General features: G+C 35.3%; 2 protein-coding genes across 3 annotated transcripts; both read right to left on the bottom strand.

Annotated features, from left to right (window-relative positions):
- Positions 1-917: 917 nt before the first annotated feature.
- Positions 918-5,814, bottom strand: LOC132180642 (RNA-binding (RRM/RBD/RNP motifs) family protein). 2 transcript variants are annotated; one of them, XM_059593534.2, is made up of 9 exons: positions 5,619-5,814; positions 4,597-4,690; positions 2,912-3,409; positions 2,751-2,814; positions 2,570-2,637; positions 2,173-2,262; positions 1,961-2,091; positions 1,251-1,406; positions 918-1,154 (listed from the first exon to the last, which is right to left on the bottom strand). In XM_059593534.2, exons 2-9 carry the CDS (start codon positions 4,601-4,603, stop codon positions 1,137-1,139), a joined length of 1,032 nt encoding a protein of 343 aa, XP_059449517.2. In that variant the 5' UTR covers positions 4,604-4,690; positions 5,619-5,814; the 3' UTR covers positions 918-1,136. The 2 variants fall into 2 exon arrangements, with proteins under 2 accessions (XP_059449517.2, XP_059449518.2); XM_059593535.2 differs by having other exon boundaries at positions 4,597-4,681.
- Positions 5,815-7,173: 1,359 nt separating this feature from the next.
- LOC132182672 (Pentatricopeptide repeat (PPR) superfamily protein) lies at positions 7,174-14,273 on the bottom strand. Its single transcript, XM_059595980.2, has 13 exons — positions 14,177-14,273; positions 13,947-14,082; positions 13,657-13,819; positions 12,740-12,805; positions 12,538-12,635; positions 12,315-12,432; positions 12,023-12,232; positions 11,115-11,191; positions 8,835-8,928; positions 8,287-8,352; positions 8,114-8,191; positions 7,837-7,938; positions 7,174-7,521 (listed from the first exon to the last, which is right to left on the bottom strand). The coding sequence occupies exons 1-13, from the start codon at positions 14,202-14,204 to the stop codon at positions 7,435-7,437; spliced, it is 1,323 nt and encodes a 440-aa protein (XP_059451963.1). The 5' UTR covers positions 14,205-14,273; the 3' UTR covers positions 7,174-7,434.
- Positions 14,274-15,940: the final 1,667 nt, after the last annotated feature.

Here is a 15,940-nt window from a genome sequence, read left to right as displayed (position 1 = left end):
CCCACAGTAACGATGGATTTGTCACAACTTTTTTTTAATAAAAATAAAAAATTAACCATTTTATTATTATTTTTTTTTTTTTGAAAAACTTTATTTTAGACCCCTGAACTATTGCGTGTTTTGAGAAGACCTCCATAAATTTCAAAAACTCTCAACTTAATTCTATGAACTTTTAATTTGATTCAATTGACTCCCTCTATCAGATTCAAAATATTAAAAGTGATAAAATAATGTTTATTCTCTGACTTTTTAAAAAATTTAAAATTTACCCTTAATTTCAAATTAAAAATTAAAATAAAAAATAAAAACAAAAAATCAAAGGGTAATTTGGTCTTTTTGACATTTATGTTAGAAATTAACAGCTAAAAAAAGATAAATTGAGAGTTTTTAAATTTTGGAGTCTTCTCAAAATGAGCGATAATTCAAGCGTTTAAAATAAAGTTATATATATATATATATATATATATATATATATATTTTTTAAGACATTGCTAATTTTTGACGGTTTGAAGAAAACATTACAAATTGAGTGTTAATTTAAAGGGCTATATGTACTTTTTTTTATAATATTTTTCTCATATTTGAATTTTGGAAATATGAGAAAAAAAAGTATGCTTATTTGATATTCCCATAATTGAATTTTTAATTTCTCAATAATCAAACGGTGGTTGGAGATTATTCTTGCCTACATTCCTCCCATCGATTAGAGCTAAATAATGTTCCTAACCGGTTAGCGAAGGTGGTGTTTCTCCTCGTCTTCCTTGCCATGTTGTGAACATTGAGCTCTTTATGCATCATCTAGTGTCGTGATTAGAAATTAATCTCAGAGCAACATCAGCCTCCAATATGCTTGGGAACATTAGTCAGGGAGGCCCTACTCGGGCATCCTGGGACCCACGCCTCCTCTCAGAGAAGAATTCAAGCAAGAAATTTCAGGTGACCTAAATTCTTGGAAGGTGTTGGGTTCTCCTAGTATTCAAAATAGTTCAAAAGCTCAAAAAATTACAATTTAAACTCGATCATTTGAAGCCCAACATCATTAAAAAACCAAAAAATGACTTTATAATTCACTAGAATGTCATAACATTCATCTACTTGGCATTCGACTTGCATTAACTTGATTTTTGAACATAAGACTAAAAACCACCAAATGCCTGCAAAGAGAATAATGGGCAAACATAAACGAGAGGATGCATCATATGCTTATAAAAAAAAAAAAAAAATGAAATTGTTAATAGACAGACACTCACCCCAGCAAGGACGTCCATAGAAAGTCGAGGTTTGGCTTGTCCTGCATTATCTGCAACTGGTTGTTTTTGTGGAAATTGCCTAATCACCTTCCGAACCTGCTGCTGGCTAACAGGGAGCTCAGAGTTCATTCCCGACTCCTGTTGGACCTTTCGCTTCTGTGAATAGCAGCAGATAACAAAGATCATGTGGAGCTTAACCAATATTTCTTAAACCAAGAAAATGCATAGACTGAATGTCCCAAGTTTAAGCTGAATTTATGTCTAAAAATACTGTGATTAATAAGCACAATGTACAAGTCAAAATAATTGAGCAATTCCATATAAGAATTCTTATATGAACTAGAGACCTCACTGTCCGCCCCTTGTTTATTAAAACATGCAAAATTCTGCCAAAAGCTATTCAAAGACCATGCCTGCTAGCAAATTTCGCATTGTGGATATTTTATTTTATATTCAAGTTTTTTAGAAAGAAAAAAAAAAAAAAAAAAAGTAATACTGCACAACAAGTGTAGAAGACTTAAAAATAAAATCCTGAAACAAAAGAAGGCATCCAAAGCTGAATATTCACAATAATCATGTCAATCAACAAATAAAGTCTGGTCAGATGCTTCCAAAGCATGTACTTTAGGCCGTTAAAATAATTTGGAAGTGAACATATCGATAATATTATGATCAAGTGACCGTATTAGTTTGGACAAAAGAAATTATACCTTCTCTAATCGTTCTTCTATAGCACTCAAAGCACGGGCTTGATCAACTTTAGAGAGATAGAAATCCCGTTCCTTTTTGGCAGCAGAAATCTCTAGAGCTAGTTTCTGCTCCCGAATGGAACTCTTGTAAGCTGCAATAAGAACATCTCAAGTTAGATAAATTGCTTAAGCACTATGATACATATCAAAACATAATTCATAGAGGTGAGTACCAGTCTCTGAAGTAAGATCATCCCACTTGAATTTACTTAAATACTTGATATTCCAAAGGTCATAATAGAAGGATGATCTCTTCCTCCCGCCTAAACAGATCAAAACAATTAAAAAGTTGATCTTCAAATACAAGAGAAAATGCTCTTACTATAAAGTTTAAATAATATACACGAGCAAACTCATACAAACAGACTCTCTAAACTGTGTTCTATAAGGCACACAGAAAGATGGTTTGTGTTCTATAACCCACTTTGAAGGTTGCTCTCAAAATAGAACTAATGCTTCTCCGCTGTTCAAAATATATGGAGAAAAATAGGGACAACTAATCTTTAAATATAAAGAATTTAATAGAAAGAAGAGGAAAGGGCAGTGGAACATTCCTGTTGAAATACCTACCAATTTGTTCACCATTTAACATTTTAGCGACCATCTTAGCAACCCTTTTATCTTTAAATTCAACCCACCTACACAGTGCAAAAAAAAATTAATAAATTTGGATGCTTCTAATAAATATCCAAAAAAAAAAACTTTATTAAACCAAAATGAGAGATATTGAAGAGATATCAATCACACATACCCTTCTGTATATAGTTGCTGTTGAAACTTACCGGCTCGCTTACGATGTACTTGAGTAGCAGAATCTGTTATATAAATAAAAAATCAAACATGTATAAAAAAGCATTGAAGGAAACTAAAAAACAAACATAAACCATCTGAAAAATTCAACTGATTGCTTACTTTTAGGAGTGAGATAAATCCGTTGTATTTCTCCATGCTGAGAGAGAATCTGTCGAAGCTTCAAAGGATCCATGTGAGGAGGAATCTGACTCAAGTAGCAAATGCCGCGCCTGTCAGCCTCCACGGCTTCCTTCGATAACTTATTCTTCCTTTTATTTTTCCTAATATCTGCAATTTCACCATTCAGTTCTAAATTCCCCTCAACCGCCACTCCTATTCTATTAACCTCTTGTTCTTCTTCCTCATGAGGACTCTCTCTGCTAACTTCTTGTGCATCCACAACCTTCCTAGCTTCTACCAATAAACCTTTTTTCTTTTTCTTTTTTTCTTTTATTGTGCTTGCATCATTGGATTTTGGATTCCCATCCACTGGGGACCCCTCTTTGAAAACCTCTTCTTTTTCATCTAATAATCGCTTCTTTTCCTTTTTATGCTCCGTTGGCCTTTTCTTGTTGGATTTTGGACTATTAAATTCATGTTCGTCCCCAACCATTCTAGCTAAAAAATCAAAACAAACAATCAGAATAAAATGATCACTGTTCAAAGAGGCAACATGAAAACACAACCAGAAAACGCACACACACGAACATATTATACATGTGTTTGTGTGTGTATTTATGTATTTAAGTACCATGAAATAATTGCCTTGGGAAAAAAATAATAATACAAGCTTAAAACCCCAATTCTCATTTCAACCCACAACTTCTCCACCCTATAAAGGAAGAGAAAAAACACAACTCAAATCAATCTGAGAAAAATGAACAGTGCACATCACATTTTATGCCTACAAAATATATAAGCTACTAACATCATATGCCAAGTGCAGCTCTAGAAAACAACATAGTAAGAAAATACTTTAATTTAGATTATCCAAGAGAAAATAGTATTGATTCTATAAGAAAACAGGAGAAGTTTGAGTTGAGAATTGCTACTTCCTAAACCTCTGTCCCCTCTATGGTCTAATCAAAATGATAAGAGCGGTCCCAACAAGATAGAGAGAGGAAGGATCTGTGGGAGGTTGTTCTGCTTTGACAATTAAGTGAGGCATCTTGGTCGCCCCCACCATAAATAAGGACTAGTAAGCCAACCCTAGAGTAATTTGCCCCAAAAATTAATCAATACTAACAGTTTTCAACAAAGGATCTTAGTGCTACCAAACAAATTGAGCTTGAAGTGTTTGCTTATAAGCTAGGTCCAAAGGAACTTCCTTTTTACAATGGGGCGATTGATCGAACAGGTGGCAGGCAAAGCAAAATTGGGTTTGTCGGCTTTGTTTATTCTATCTAAAAGTTACGATGGGAAAAGAGGAAGGCTTGGAAGTAAAAACAACATCCCAAATGAGCCAATCTGAAAGTTCCTACATTAGATCACAAAATTCGATCTTCCAGCCACTGACCTTCTTTTCACATTAAAAGATGTTGGATTATTGATCAGTGGGTTTCCCCAAAGAAGCTCTGCTTCCTTAAAATCTAGAAGAAATCCACTGCAACGTGTACTCATCCCTTTCTAAACAAAATAACTCCCATACTCTTAGTGATGCAAGGAGTTTGAGTATGACACCAGAAAACAGCAATGACTTTTAACCGGCCAGCAAATAACATCCTCACAACCATATTATACATGGTTAGTTCATGGGCTCCAACAAGCAGAGCCCAAACGAGAATAGAGAAACCCCTGAAACTCACCATTCATAGCTTCTCCTCAGCTCTTTCCTTCCTTATTTGCTCAAGCTCAAGTATCAGAGCTACTTCGTCATCCTCATCATCATCGCTTTCATCACTAACACATAAAACACATTAAAAAATAGTGATGAATCTGAAGGGTATATCATTGCATATGCTAAAAACACAAATGAGCAATTCAGTCAATAGGAAAACGGGTTGCGATTGAAGTAAAACATATGAATACAATTTTAAAAAGAACTTTCTCAAACTATACGTATTGCTCAAAGAAAGTAGGAACCAATAATTTTGCAATGTCATTCCCCCTCCCTTCTTAGCACATCCAAACTTAATTACTTGAAACAACTCAGTGATCAAAAGTAGACTATAGTAAGATGTATCGGCCAAGAGTAATAACCTCTCATCATCACTTTTTACTTCCACATCAGAATCATTGGCATCTACATTACGTGGAACATATTGTGGATTAATCTAAAAACGAACCAATCAAAAATACCAATCTTATCTCCCTTCAAAACTAAACTAATAAGATCCCTAAAATAAAAAACCCAAATCACCCATCCATCGATCCCTAAACTGGGGATTTTTTATCTGACCGACCTATGAGAAAAAGACAAAAAAAAAAAACCATGTTGACATTCATATGTTACTGAGAACGAGGAAAGCATGTTCTGGGAAACATTCATATGGAGAAATACCATAAAAGAAACTCTAGATATGTGTTGAAGTACATTAATGGATAGAAAGAGATGTACTTAAACAGCCCTAGATTTTGAAAAGCAGCATTATATAACTTGCAAAGCAAAATTCGAACTGGGTGTCAAGCTTTTGATGCCGAGTTCAAGTATGTGATTCAGTTGCTCTTGAAAGAATCTCTCTCTGTTTTTGTGTTCTGGGATTTGTGATTTTCTTTTTGGATAAAATACCCAAATCAAAAGACAAACCAAGGCTAGCAGACTAAAGAAGTACCCAAATCCTTCGAACACCCCAAGATTTTGCAAAGCAAAATTAGATAAAAAGAAAACCTCAAATGATTCGGATGAAAAGCCTTCTTCTTCGCCGGTGGAGGAGAGAGAGCCTTCTTCTTCGCCGGTGGCCCGAAGGCTTGCGCCGGAGTGATAGAGACAGGAGCGAGGGAGGGAGAGCAGCGGGAGAGGGAGAGAGAATTAGGTTTCTGTTTTTTTTTTCTTTTTTTTTAATGCCACGTAGGAGTGAAGTTCGGCAGAGGTAGGGCAAATGTTGTATCGGATGTCCCGAAGGACAGGGCAAATGTTGTAGAACTATCTTGGGTGTGTTTGTTAAAGGGTTTTCGTCCATAGCAAAAATTAATTGATATAAAAAATAATAATAAATGTTTTTTAAAAAAAAAAAAAAAAAAAATTCAAAAGTAGGCAATTTTTGATATGAAAAAATGAAAAAAATTTATTTTATAGTGATTTTTTTTTAAATAGTAATAAAAAGTGATTGATGTGATTGATGTGATGTAAAAAGTAAAAAAATGTTAAAAAAATGAAATAGTGAAATAAGTAATATTGGAACAAACCCGTTTAACAAACGCCCCATAATATCTCTTTTAAAAAAAGGTGGCTTCCCAACATCCTTGTTACATATTTACATGGCTTCCATATGAGTTGCATGTAGTTAATATTTTTTTAAATATTTGACCCATATTCTCTTACAATCAACCATGAAATTTGTGGACTTATGTGAACTCTATATAAGTCAATGGTAGATCTCACAAACCTAATGATTGAACTATTAAATTTATAAGAGAATATGGGCCAAATATGTAAAACTTATTAAATTTATAAGAGAATATGAAACAAATAGCGCAATTAAATAATAAAATTTGACAGGTAAATTTAATTGTCCAATTGACATGCTAATGTGGTAAAAGTCACCTCATGTCACTTTGTGAGGAACTTGTAGTTAAAGTTATAGTACCTTAGCAACATTTTTTTAATGAGTAATAGTACTTTTACAACTATTTATCTCATTCCACACAGAGTCATGATTCAGAGCACGCCGTCGTGCTTCAACAGTGAAGCACGCCAGACTAAATTTTTTTTTTTTTTTTTTTTTCAAAAAAATTAAAATAATAAAATAATAATTAAAAAAAAAAAATCACGGCCGGCGTGCTCTATATCTTTACCCTTCCAACATATGTTGATGTTGTGTAACTTCTAACTTTCACAACTCCTAGTAGCCCAACCAAGCTTTTCAAAACGTTTTATTATTTTTTATTTTTTATTTTTTATAAGTAGCTAGCATGAGATAACACTTAAAACACTCGTAAGTATGAAATGAGAGTGATAAATAAGTATAAATAGTAATACTCCCTTTTTAAAAGACCTAACTTAAGAGAAGAATGATATCACATAAACATTCCACAAATATCTTACAAAGTTGATTTAGCATAGCCATTTTTATTTTCTTAACAAGGGTTGATCTAACTTCTAAGAGCTATTGAGCACTAGATTAAAAAATATATTAAAAAATTACAAATAATAATATTTAAAAAAAAAAAAAAAAAAAAAAGGTAATGGAACCCATATTTGGCCAATGAATACAATCTGGTCATAGTAAAACTTTATATGGGCTCTATGCACACGTTTTCTTATTAAATATAAGAGATTAGAAATCGAGATCATGTCATTGAAACATCTCTCTCTTCTAACAAAAATTTGAACAAATCGGTGTATGAAGCTAAAGAACAATTTCAAAGAGCCACATTTCAACGTATTCAACATGATCCTTAATACAGCAGAGGTTGGGTCAGCACAAATGTTTCCTTGCATTCCATCTGAAATAATCCTAAAGACATCTTTTCTTATCATCCAACTAAGGCCGTCCAGCTCTTGGGCGAAGGTTGTCGTAAGTCCGAGAAACAAGTATCAGTCGTGGATCGTCTTCGGGTATCTCACGGTCCTGAATTCCAAAAGCAAAGAATGGGAAACAATTATTAATATGCACATAACTCAAATCGTACATAGTTTATATGATGATGCCTTCAGAAGACCAAGGCACATAATTTGGTTTTCTACTATGAAGCATTTCAACTTCTAATCATGCTGTGCTGAAAACAATCTATGTCCGTATTGTGTTACTCGACACACATGACAGGAAATGATGTCTATGCCTTCTTTTGGCTTATTCTGATTTCTTTGAAACTTGGGGGTAAAAAGGCTGTTCTCAGAAAAAACCACTGACGAGAAACTAAAATTTGTTATGCAAGAAACTCACTCTTAAGCCCTTGTAATATGCTTCCACAGCAGGAAATAAGAGGGGAATCTTGTGAGCTTGCATCATATCCCATATATAGTTGGCAATCGTATATCCACCAGTCTGCAGGGAAATATTACTAGTTTAAGTGGAGAATATACAGTGTAAACCAAACTATATACGCTAGGAAGAATGATAGAGAACACGTAGAACCAGGACAAAGAATGCAATCCCTCCTTCTCCCTAACAACCAACCACAGGGGATCTAATCAAATAATTTAACAAAGTATTTCCAAACCTTTTCTCCAGAAGCTGCAAGGAGGAGATCACTCCCCATTTTTTGGCTCAAGAAGAATCCCCTGGAATTCATATTTACCTGCATCAGAGCACGGAAACACACATTGAATAATAAAGACCAAGATAATGATCATAATCAGGACTCAATTAAGAGGCAACATTAACTCAACCAACCAGTGTGTCTTGAGCAAGTTGCAGTCCCTTGGGAGTATACCCAACCATGGCTCCCTCGATAAGTATCTACAGCCACAAAAGTTACAGTGATTTAACTTCCAAACGATCATCTCTAATTGTTTGCACAATACATAAAATATAAAAAATCAGCTTTTCACATGCAAGTAACCAAATTATCGCAACAGACGGGGAAAATGCAATGTAGATTAAAATATTAAGTTACTAAATTATATATTTACTCCAGGAAATGGTCAATTGCAGATTCATTGTGGCATCTAGACAATTCCGCATTGTACCCAATAATCAGGGGATGGGGGAAATTTACAAAAGGGTGACAATGTTCTAAAAAGTAGTGTTCTATATCTAGAAAACAAAAGTGGTCTTCACACAAATAACTCTGACAACTTAATGCAGTATCAACAATCAAATGTTAGATGTTAGGTTGTCTAAAACCAAGCAGTGTCCTCATCTTTGTCAAGAACATTTAAAAATGTAAAGAAGAATATGTCATAGCACAGAGCAGAAATTGAATTTGTTAAAAAACTTACCACATATAGTTCTATCGAAGGAGGATTCCCTGAATTCATGTAGTCTTCAAAAGTTTTAAGACCACGATCAATGTCTCCAGAATGTAGATAACACCTGCATATAAATGGTAGTTGAAGACAATATAGATGTATTTGCCATGAGATGGCCAAAAATAAAGGAACAGTAGCATATGATAAAAGCAACATCAAGAGCACCCTCTGGTGCTTAGACCCAACCACCCACACAGGGAAACCCACAACTCCCCTCACCAAAAAAAAAAAAACCATCCACACAAATTCTAGCACTAGAACACATAGACAAGCACAAAATACAAAGATAACAAAGTGGATAGAGCATAACACCAAAAGCAAAGTCCTATAATAGAGATAATATTCCAGTACAGATACACAAGAACCTGAACTAAGATTTTGGCTACACACCAAAGGACCTATAAAGCGATAGCTAATTTGCAAATGATTAGCTACGCAAGAACCTGAACTAAGATTTTGGCTACACACCAAAGGACCTATAAAGCGATAGATAATTTGCAAATGATTAGCCATGAGCAGCTTTTTCTTGGCTGTGCTGCAGGTCTTGAGGAACCTCATCAAGTTAGAATTGGCCTGTGCAAGTGGCCTCTTGAGAACCAAACATATACATTCAAAGAAATGCTCTAAGCCCATCAGGTATGCAGACCATACTGGGGGGCGAGGCCAATTTCACCAGACTATCAGAAGGGCAGTTAGCTTACAGGTAAGTCCACTTTCACATTGATAACCAAAATTAAATTTCTCAGTCTTGTTACCATGGAGCATAGCATAAATATTGTCCAATCTAGATCAACTCAAGCTCAGATGGATTAAAGGATACCCTAGCTTAATGTGACATGTGCTCACACACACACACACTAACACTATATGTACTGGTCACTTTAGGAGTACAGCGTAACTATAAAGGGTAGTATAGATAGCTGGTTGCAAGCGGTAAGATGACCAAAGCACATAGTTTCTGCAACCACCAACCTGTATGCAGCTAGCCACCCACTCTTTAACATTAATGACCAAAATTAATATTCCTCCAGTTTTGTCATCCTAGAAGCATAGCATAGATGTTGAGCAATTTGAATTAACTCAAAAGAATCAGGGACACCCTAACACAATCAAATAAGACACACACACACACAAACACACATTATATGTATTGACTAGTTTAGGAATATGAACTGTTGCATTTTTCAAAATTCATCCAATGCACCCAACAAGAGAATATCATATCAGTAAACTCAGAATTGGGTTAGAGATTGAAGAATGCTCTGCACCAAATATTCCATGGCAAGGATACCCATATTGAGCAGATCAAATTAAGATTCTAAACCATTTTAGCTGGAGTTTGTGCATCTAGGACAGCTGAATCTCCTAATAGTTCACATGCAAAGTTTTTCTTCTCTTATATTTTTCACTTTTACTTAATAAAATCAGCGACTTACTTATCAAAAAAAATATTTTCCACTTTTATGCCAGGGTTGCACAGAAGTAATAATGTAACAATATAGAAAAGGCGCATGCATAAAAATGAACAGATCAACTAAACTGAGACTCTGAGAGAAAGCTTTTTCCTCACTTAAACATGCAAGTATTAACCACAAGTATTTCAGCATCTCCCTGGAAGAGTGTGTGGCGGACACAAGCTCCTCCAAGGGCAGCTTTTTTTGCGTGGTCGGCGGCTTGGGGGAAAATTCTGACCTTAGATAACCTCAGAAAGAGAAATGTGATTGTGGTAAACAGATGTTGGATGTGTAAGAAGAGTGAGGAGACGGTGGATCATCTTCTTATTCATTGTGAGGTGGCGTCTGCTTTGTGGAGTGCCTTTTTTGGCCGTTTTGGGTTATCATGGGTGATGCCTGGTCGGGTTTTCGAGTTGCTAGCTTGTTGGTGGTCTGCAGGAAGGGGGGGGAGTGCTACAGTCTGGAAGATGGTGCCTACTTGCTTTTTTTGGTGTTTATGGAGAGAGAGAAATAATAGGTGCTTCGAGGATGTGGAGAGGTCTTTCGAGGACTTTTTATCCTATTGTTTTCATACTCTGTATCTTTGGACTGTAGCGTTTGTTTTTCCGGTTTCGATTAGCTATAATGATTTCCTTGTACGTTTTTCCCTTTCTAGTTAGGTGATCCTCCTTGTATACTTCCAGTGTACTCCGGGGCGCCTACGCTTTTAATAAAGTCAACTACTTACTTATCAAAAAAAAGTATTTCAGCATCTATGGAAGTCCACAGCTCATTTTAGCAATAATTACTTTATTACCTCATAACTTGCATCACGATGAAGACATCAGGAGTTTTTCCATCATTCTTTAGCATTTCCAACAGAGTCTCCATCACCTGCCACGATCATTACACACATGTATGATCAGAAAATTACTTTATATAGCATTCAACGAAAAGAAAAAATCTAAAAAACTTCAATACCAAAGCAACAAAACAGAAAAAAATGAAATTAAGAAATTATAGTTTCATGTTATCATAAATCACAAAGCCCAGAATTATACAGAAAATTTAATTATTGATAAGCAAGGAATTCCATGCTAGCATTTCAAATCTACAAAGTTTATTCATCATTAAAAAAAATTCTACAATGTTTGTCTGGGTTTCTGTTTGTCACTGTATATAATTATAGATACAAACTATAGAACACAACATGCAACAGAAAGTCGTGAAAACATATTGTTCAGTAAAAAGGAAGGATTAAGCCAACTCATTTGCAGCCATGATGACTACACCTATCAAAATGATGTAAAAATCTTCTTTTTTGTTTTATGGATTAATAAAAGATATATGTGAAAAGCGGGGGGTGGGGGGAGAAGCTCAACATATACTAGAGCATCAAGAATGTCAACTAAGCTGATGATGGTAATAAATGTTTGAACTAGGTCTAGGTAAGTAACATGTCACTGTGAAGTTTCAGCTAATTCCACAACTGGACTTTCCCAAGTAAAGATTCTGTATAACCATAAGTAAAGCAACAACTCTCACTAGAAATCAATGACCTTGCATTGGTTCATCATCACAAACAATGGAACCTACCTTGTCAAACGAAATTCAGATTGTCAGTATCCAAATATGCAAGAACAGACACACACATATAGGAGCTAGAAGGTTTCCGTCTTTCTTAACATGTGCAATCAAGACATAATCAGAGATGTGAGCTAGTACCTCTACATTCCTGAGGTCTGCACAAGCATGAAGTGCAACATGATAAACCGTTAGTTGTCTAACTAAAAAATTCCCACGCCTATGAACAAATTCAGCAGTGGGTAAATTATACAACTCCTCTTCTGAAATACCCATCATCAAATTTTCAGCAGTGACGCTTGTATTATCAACTGCTAAAAACGCCTTGGACCGCTCAACAAACTCAATGACCTACAGAAGCTTACTATTAAGGAAGCTCTAAAAATAGAACAACATAAACTAATTAGAGCAGAGAAACATATTTGATAACTACTTTGGTGGCGAAATCATCTGCTACAGGTGTCTTGTTCTTGTGTGCAGCTATAAGTCCGGCATAGCAGAACTTGTTCAACCCAACACCAGCAGCAGTCATATCACGGACAATTGCATACCTGTCACACCAAAGTGCAGACTATAATTAAGAATATTTTTGTGTCAAAAAAGCAAAATGCACATAGATAGGTTAATAAGACAACTCATAGCAAGAAGTAGCATACACTCGATCTAATCGGCCTGCTGCTGCACATGCATTGAGTAAACAGATAAAAGTCTGCGCATTTGGCTTTACTTCAGATTTTTTCATTTCCTCCAACATCTATTATTCAAGTAGCAAACTTCATTAATAAATTGGTCTAATTAAACTTCTAATGGAAAGAAAATGAAATAAGGCCTTCAGTACAAGTTGATGCTGCAACATACCTGGATTGCATGGTCCGAGTTTTTGCATTTCCCGCATAATGAGATCAAAATGTTGTATAAATTAACCTGTAACATAAATGAACATGCATTCACAGTTGTTAAAATTAAAAATTGATTAATAGCGTGTGACTCACATATGTGAAACCTTGACATGAAGAGAGAGAAAACAAAGCACATAGACAAAGTATGGTTCAACTTATTTACTGGATTAATGGGGGATTTCATGCAGTTAAAACAAATTATATGTTCTTGGAAACAAATTAAAATTTACGCATACCATAAATACAACATTACAAACATAAGTCTCCCCACCTGCATGAAAAAGAAACTTGAAAAATGACAGGATTTATGATTTGGCACAAGTGAATGCAGGGACCTGCTTCCACACACATTCAGAGAGAGAGAGAGAGAGAGAACAAGCACAGGCAAAACCCTAACACCGACTATATAAGCTCATTTGTAATTCACTACATCATTTTCAAACACAATGCCCTCAAAAGTCTAGCAGATCCAATAAAGCACAAATATGCACAACCTAATTCACGCTACTATTCAAAAGTTAATCAACCAAAACCCGTATTCTTTGGGTCATAGAGGAGAAACTATAGTACAAAACAAACATCAAATCGGCAAGTTCTCCTTCTTCCAAGATTCTAAACAGAAAAAGAAAAGGTTCCGAATCTCTTACCAATTCATTTTCTCATTCACATCAGCAGTCAAACACGACATTCGCATAAAAAAACCAAATGGGTTTCTTCAATTCCTCAATAAGGATCACAATTAAGCAACTTGTTATCTACAAATACCATTTTTTTTTTTTATCACCACCTAAATCCCACACACCCTCAATCATCCAATTCAAGTAAATATCATTCATATAAACCACACGATCCATCGTAAAGAACAAAGAAACATACATCAGGAAGCAAACCCATGGCTTTCATTTGGTCCCTGAAGTAGAAACCATCCTCCAAGCGCGCGCCTTTCAATGTCCCCACTATCAGCGAGTGGAACACGTCCCTCGTGGGCTGCACCCCGTCCAGCATCATGTCATCGTACACATCCCTCAACAAGAAATGCCTATCACACACACACACCCCAACACAAAAAAGAAAGGAGGGGCACGCACACACACAGAGTCATATACTATAACAATTGAAGCTGTTTGTTCCCAGCAAAAGATGTTAACAAAAAAAAAAATGGTGACCTTCTCTGGGCAGTGAGGGCGCCGACGACAGTGTTGTACTCGGAGGCATTGTTGGCGTAGTTTCGCTTCGCGTATTCTTCGGTGGACGCCGCGAAGTACCGGCGTCCCAGAACTCGAGCCACTGACCTGTAGTGCCCTGAAAAATATACATATATAATTTAAATAAAAAAAAAAAATTGAAAATTTGAAAAAATGGGAAGCTTGGAAATGGGAAATGGAGGAGGATAAACCAGTGAGGGATTGGAGCAGAAGCTTCATTTGGATCACTCTGTGTTTGTCTATGGGGTTTCTCTCCTAGCAAAACCTTGCGCTCCGCAACTGTTGCTCAGTGAGTCGTCACTTTGCTTTGGGTCTTTCGGTTGTTAAGACTTAAGAGCACCGTTTCGGCCCGTCATATTAGGCCCAATGGATGGATGGGCTTACCACTTATGTCACTAAAAAAACTATGGTTTAGGGACATTTGAATGTCCAAAAAAAAATGTTCCTATTTGGTACACTCAAATAAGGGGAAAATGCTAGGGAACCAAACAAATAAACCTAAAAAAAATTTTAAACTAACATGACAGACCGTGAGTGGCAGACAAAAGAGAGGGAATTGTATTTTTTTAATTTAAAAATCTTTGTCACATCAATTTGAAATTTTTTCTGTGTTTATTTGTTTGACTCCCTAACACTTTTCCAAATAAAGACATTTTGCAAATGTCTCAACAAAAGTGATTAGAATTAAAATTATGAACGTTTAAATAGTAAAAAATGTCCCTAAAAAGGGACATTTTGAAGTAAACATCCCTTTTTAAAAGTGGACATGTGAACCGTGCACGTCCCTTTTTAGAAGCGAAGTGCACTGTAGAATCGTCCCCCTTTAAAAAAAAATTATAATTTTTTTTTTTTTTTTTTTTTGACAAAAATACACAATTAACCATGTAAAGTGTAAATCCAGGGAAAAAAAAAACGCAGAACAAACCCAGATACTTAAAACAAAAAACAACAATTAATGAAATGTGCGATTTGCATCCATCTCCTATTTCTTCAGTTTTCGAATTCAAAGCAAGAAACTCGAACCCACATATCACCAGCAACCAAGGCCCACTCAAAAATTTTCAATTATAATGTTTTTATCATGTTGTAATTTGTGAATTCTATTGAATCTCAATGACATTGATATTATTATTACATTATTTTTCCTATTTTTCATTCGAACGTGTCGGATCATGTTATCGTTTAAGTAAACAAGTTGTGTCGAATCATTTTAACTTGATACGACCCGTTATTTTAAATGGGTTAAACTAGTCATGTCGGGTTACCCGGTTATTTTTCATGTCGTGTTCGTGTTTGAGAGTTCAACCCGTTTATCTAAACGGGTCATGTTCGTATTTTGGTTAATCGGGTGGTGGGTCATTACGGGTCGTAATCGTGTTGACCCGCCAACCCATTTTGTCACCCCCTAGCTGAGAGAGGGCGAGAGATTGATGGAGAGGGGGTGGGTTCGCAGATCAAGAAGGGACATTGCTACAGTAAAATGGTTACTATTTAAAATGACCCCTCTTTTTAAGGGAAAATGATCATCTCCATTTCAAAATCCCTTTATTTCCTCTATTTAGTGCATTTTGAAGGGTATTGCATTTAATGCACTATCATCATTAAAATTTTTTGGACAACACTACCCTTCAAAATGCACTAAATGGAGAAAATTTAGGGATTTTGAAATGGAGAGGATCCGTTTCCCTTTTTAAGTGGGGTCATTTTGTTAAAAAGACCCCATTAAAAAAGTCCTTAAAACATGATTATTTTGTAGTGTGTGCAACTTCTTGGGTTATTTTTTGCTAAAATTTTCTTTTAAATTGGGTTAAATTTGCAGCTCAATTTATTAAACTTGTATTTAAAATGCATGTACATGTATGTTCAATAGACTATATTGTAAAAGTAAAAAAAAATTTAAAAAAATAAAAATAAAAATTCAACCCAGTTTAAAGAAAAACTTTATTCATTCTTTT

Source organism: Corylus avellana, chromosome 5 (genome assembly GCF_965113065.1).
Source record: "Corylus avellana chromosome 5, dhCorAvel1.hap1.2, whole genome shotgun sequence".
In the NCBI taxonomy this organism is placed as follows: domain Eukaryota; kingdom Viridiplantae; phylum Streptophyta; class Magnoliopsida; order Fagales; family Betulaceae; genus Corylus; species Corylus avellana.
Note: the sequence above shows the minus strand (reverse complement) of the source record. Positions and strands in the feature narration are given on the sequence as shown.

Excerpts from the sequence above, each read along its gene's own strand:
- LOC132180642 (XM_059593534.2), bottom strand. Across the intron at positions 2,092-2,172 it reads TGATCTTACTTCAGAGACTG|CTTACAAGAGTTCCATTCGG; the intron begins GTACTCACCTCT and ends TTCTTATTGCAG. Across the intron at positions 1,407-1,960 it reads TAGAAGAACGATTAGAGAAG|AAGCGAAAGGTCCAACAGGA; the intron begins GTATAATTTCTT and ends TGCTATTCACAG.
- LOC132182672 (XM_059595980.2), bottom strand. The coding sequence starts at position 14,204 with ATGAAGCTTCTGCTCCAATCCCTCACTG. Across the intron at positions 14,083-14,176 it reads TCTGCTCCAATCCCTCACTG|GGCACTACAGGTCAGTGGCT; the intron begins GTTTATCCTCCT and ends TATATTTTTCAG. Across the intron at positions 13,820-13,946 it reads GCCCTCACTGCCCAGAGAAG|GCATTTCTTGTTGAGGGATG; the intron begins GTCACCATTTTT and ends TGTGTGTGATAG.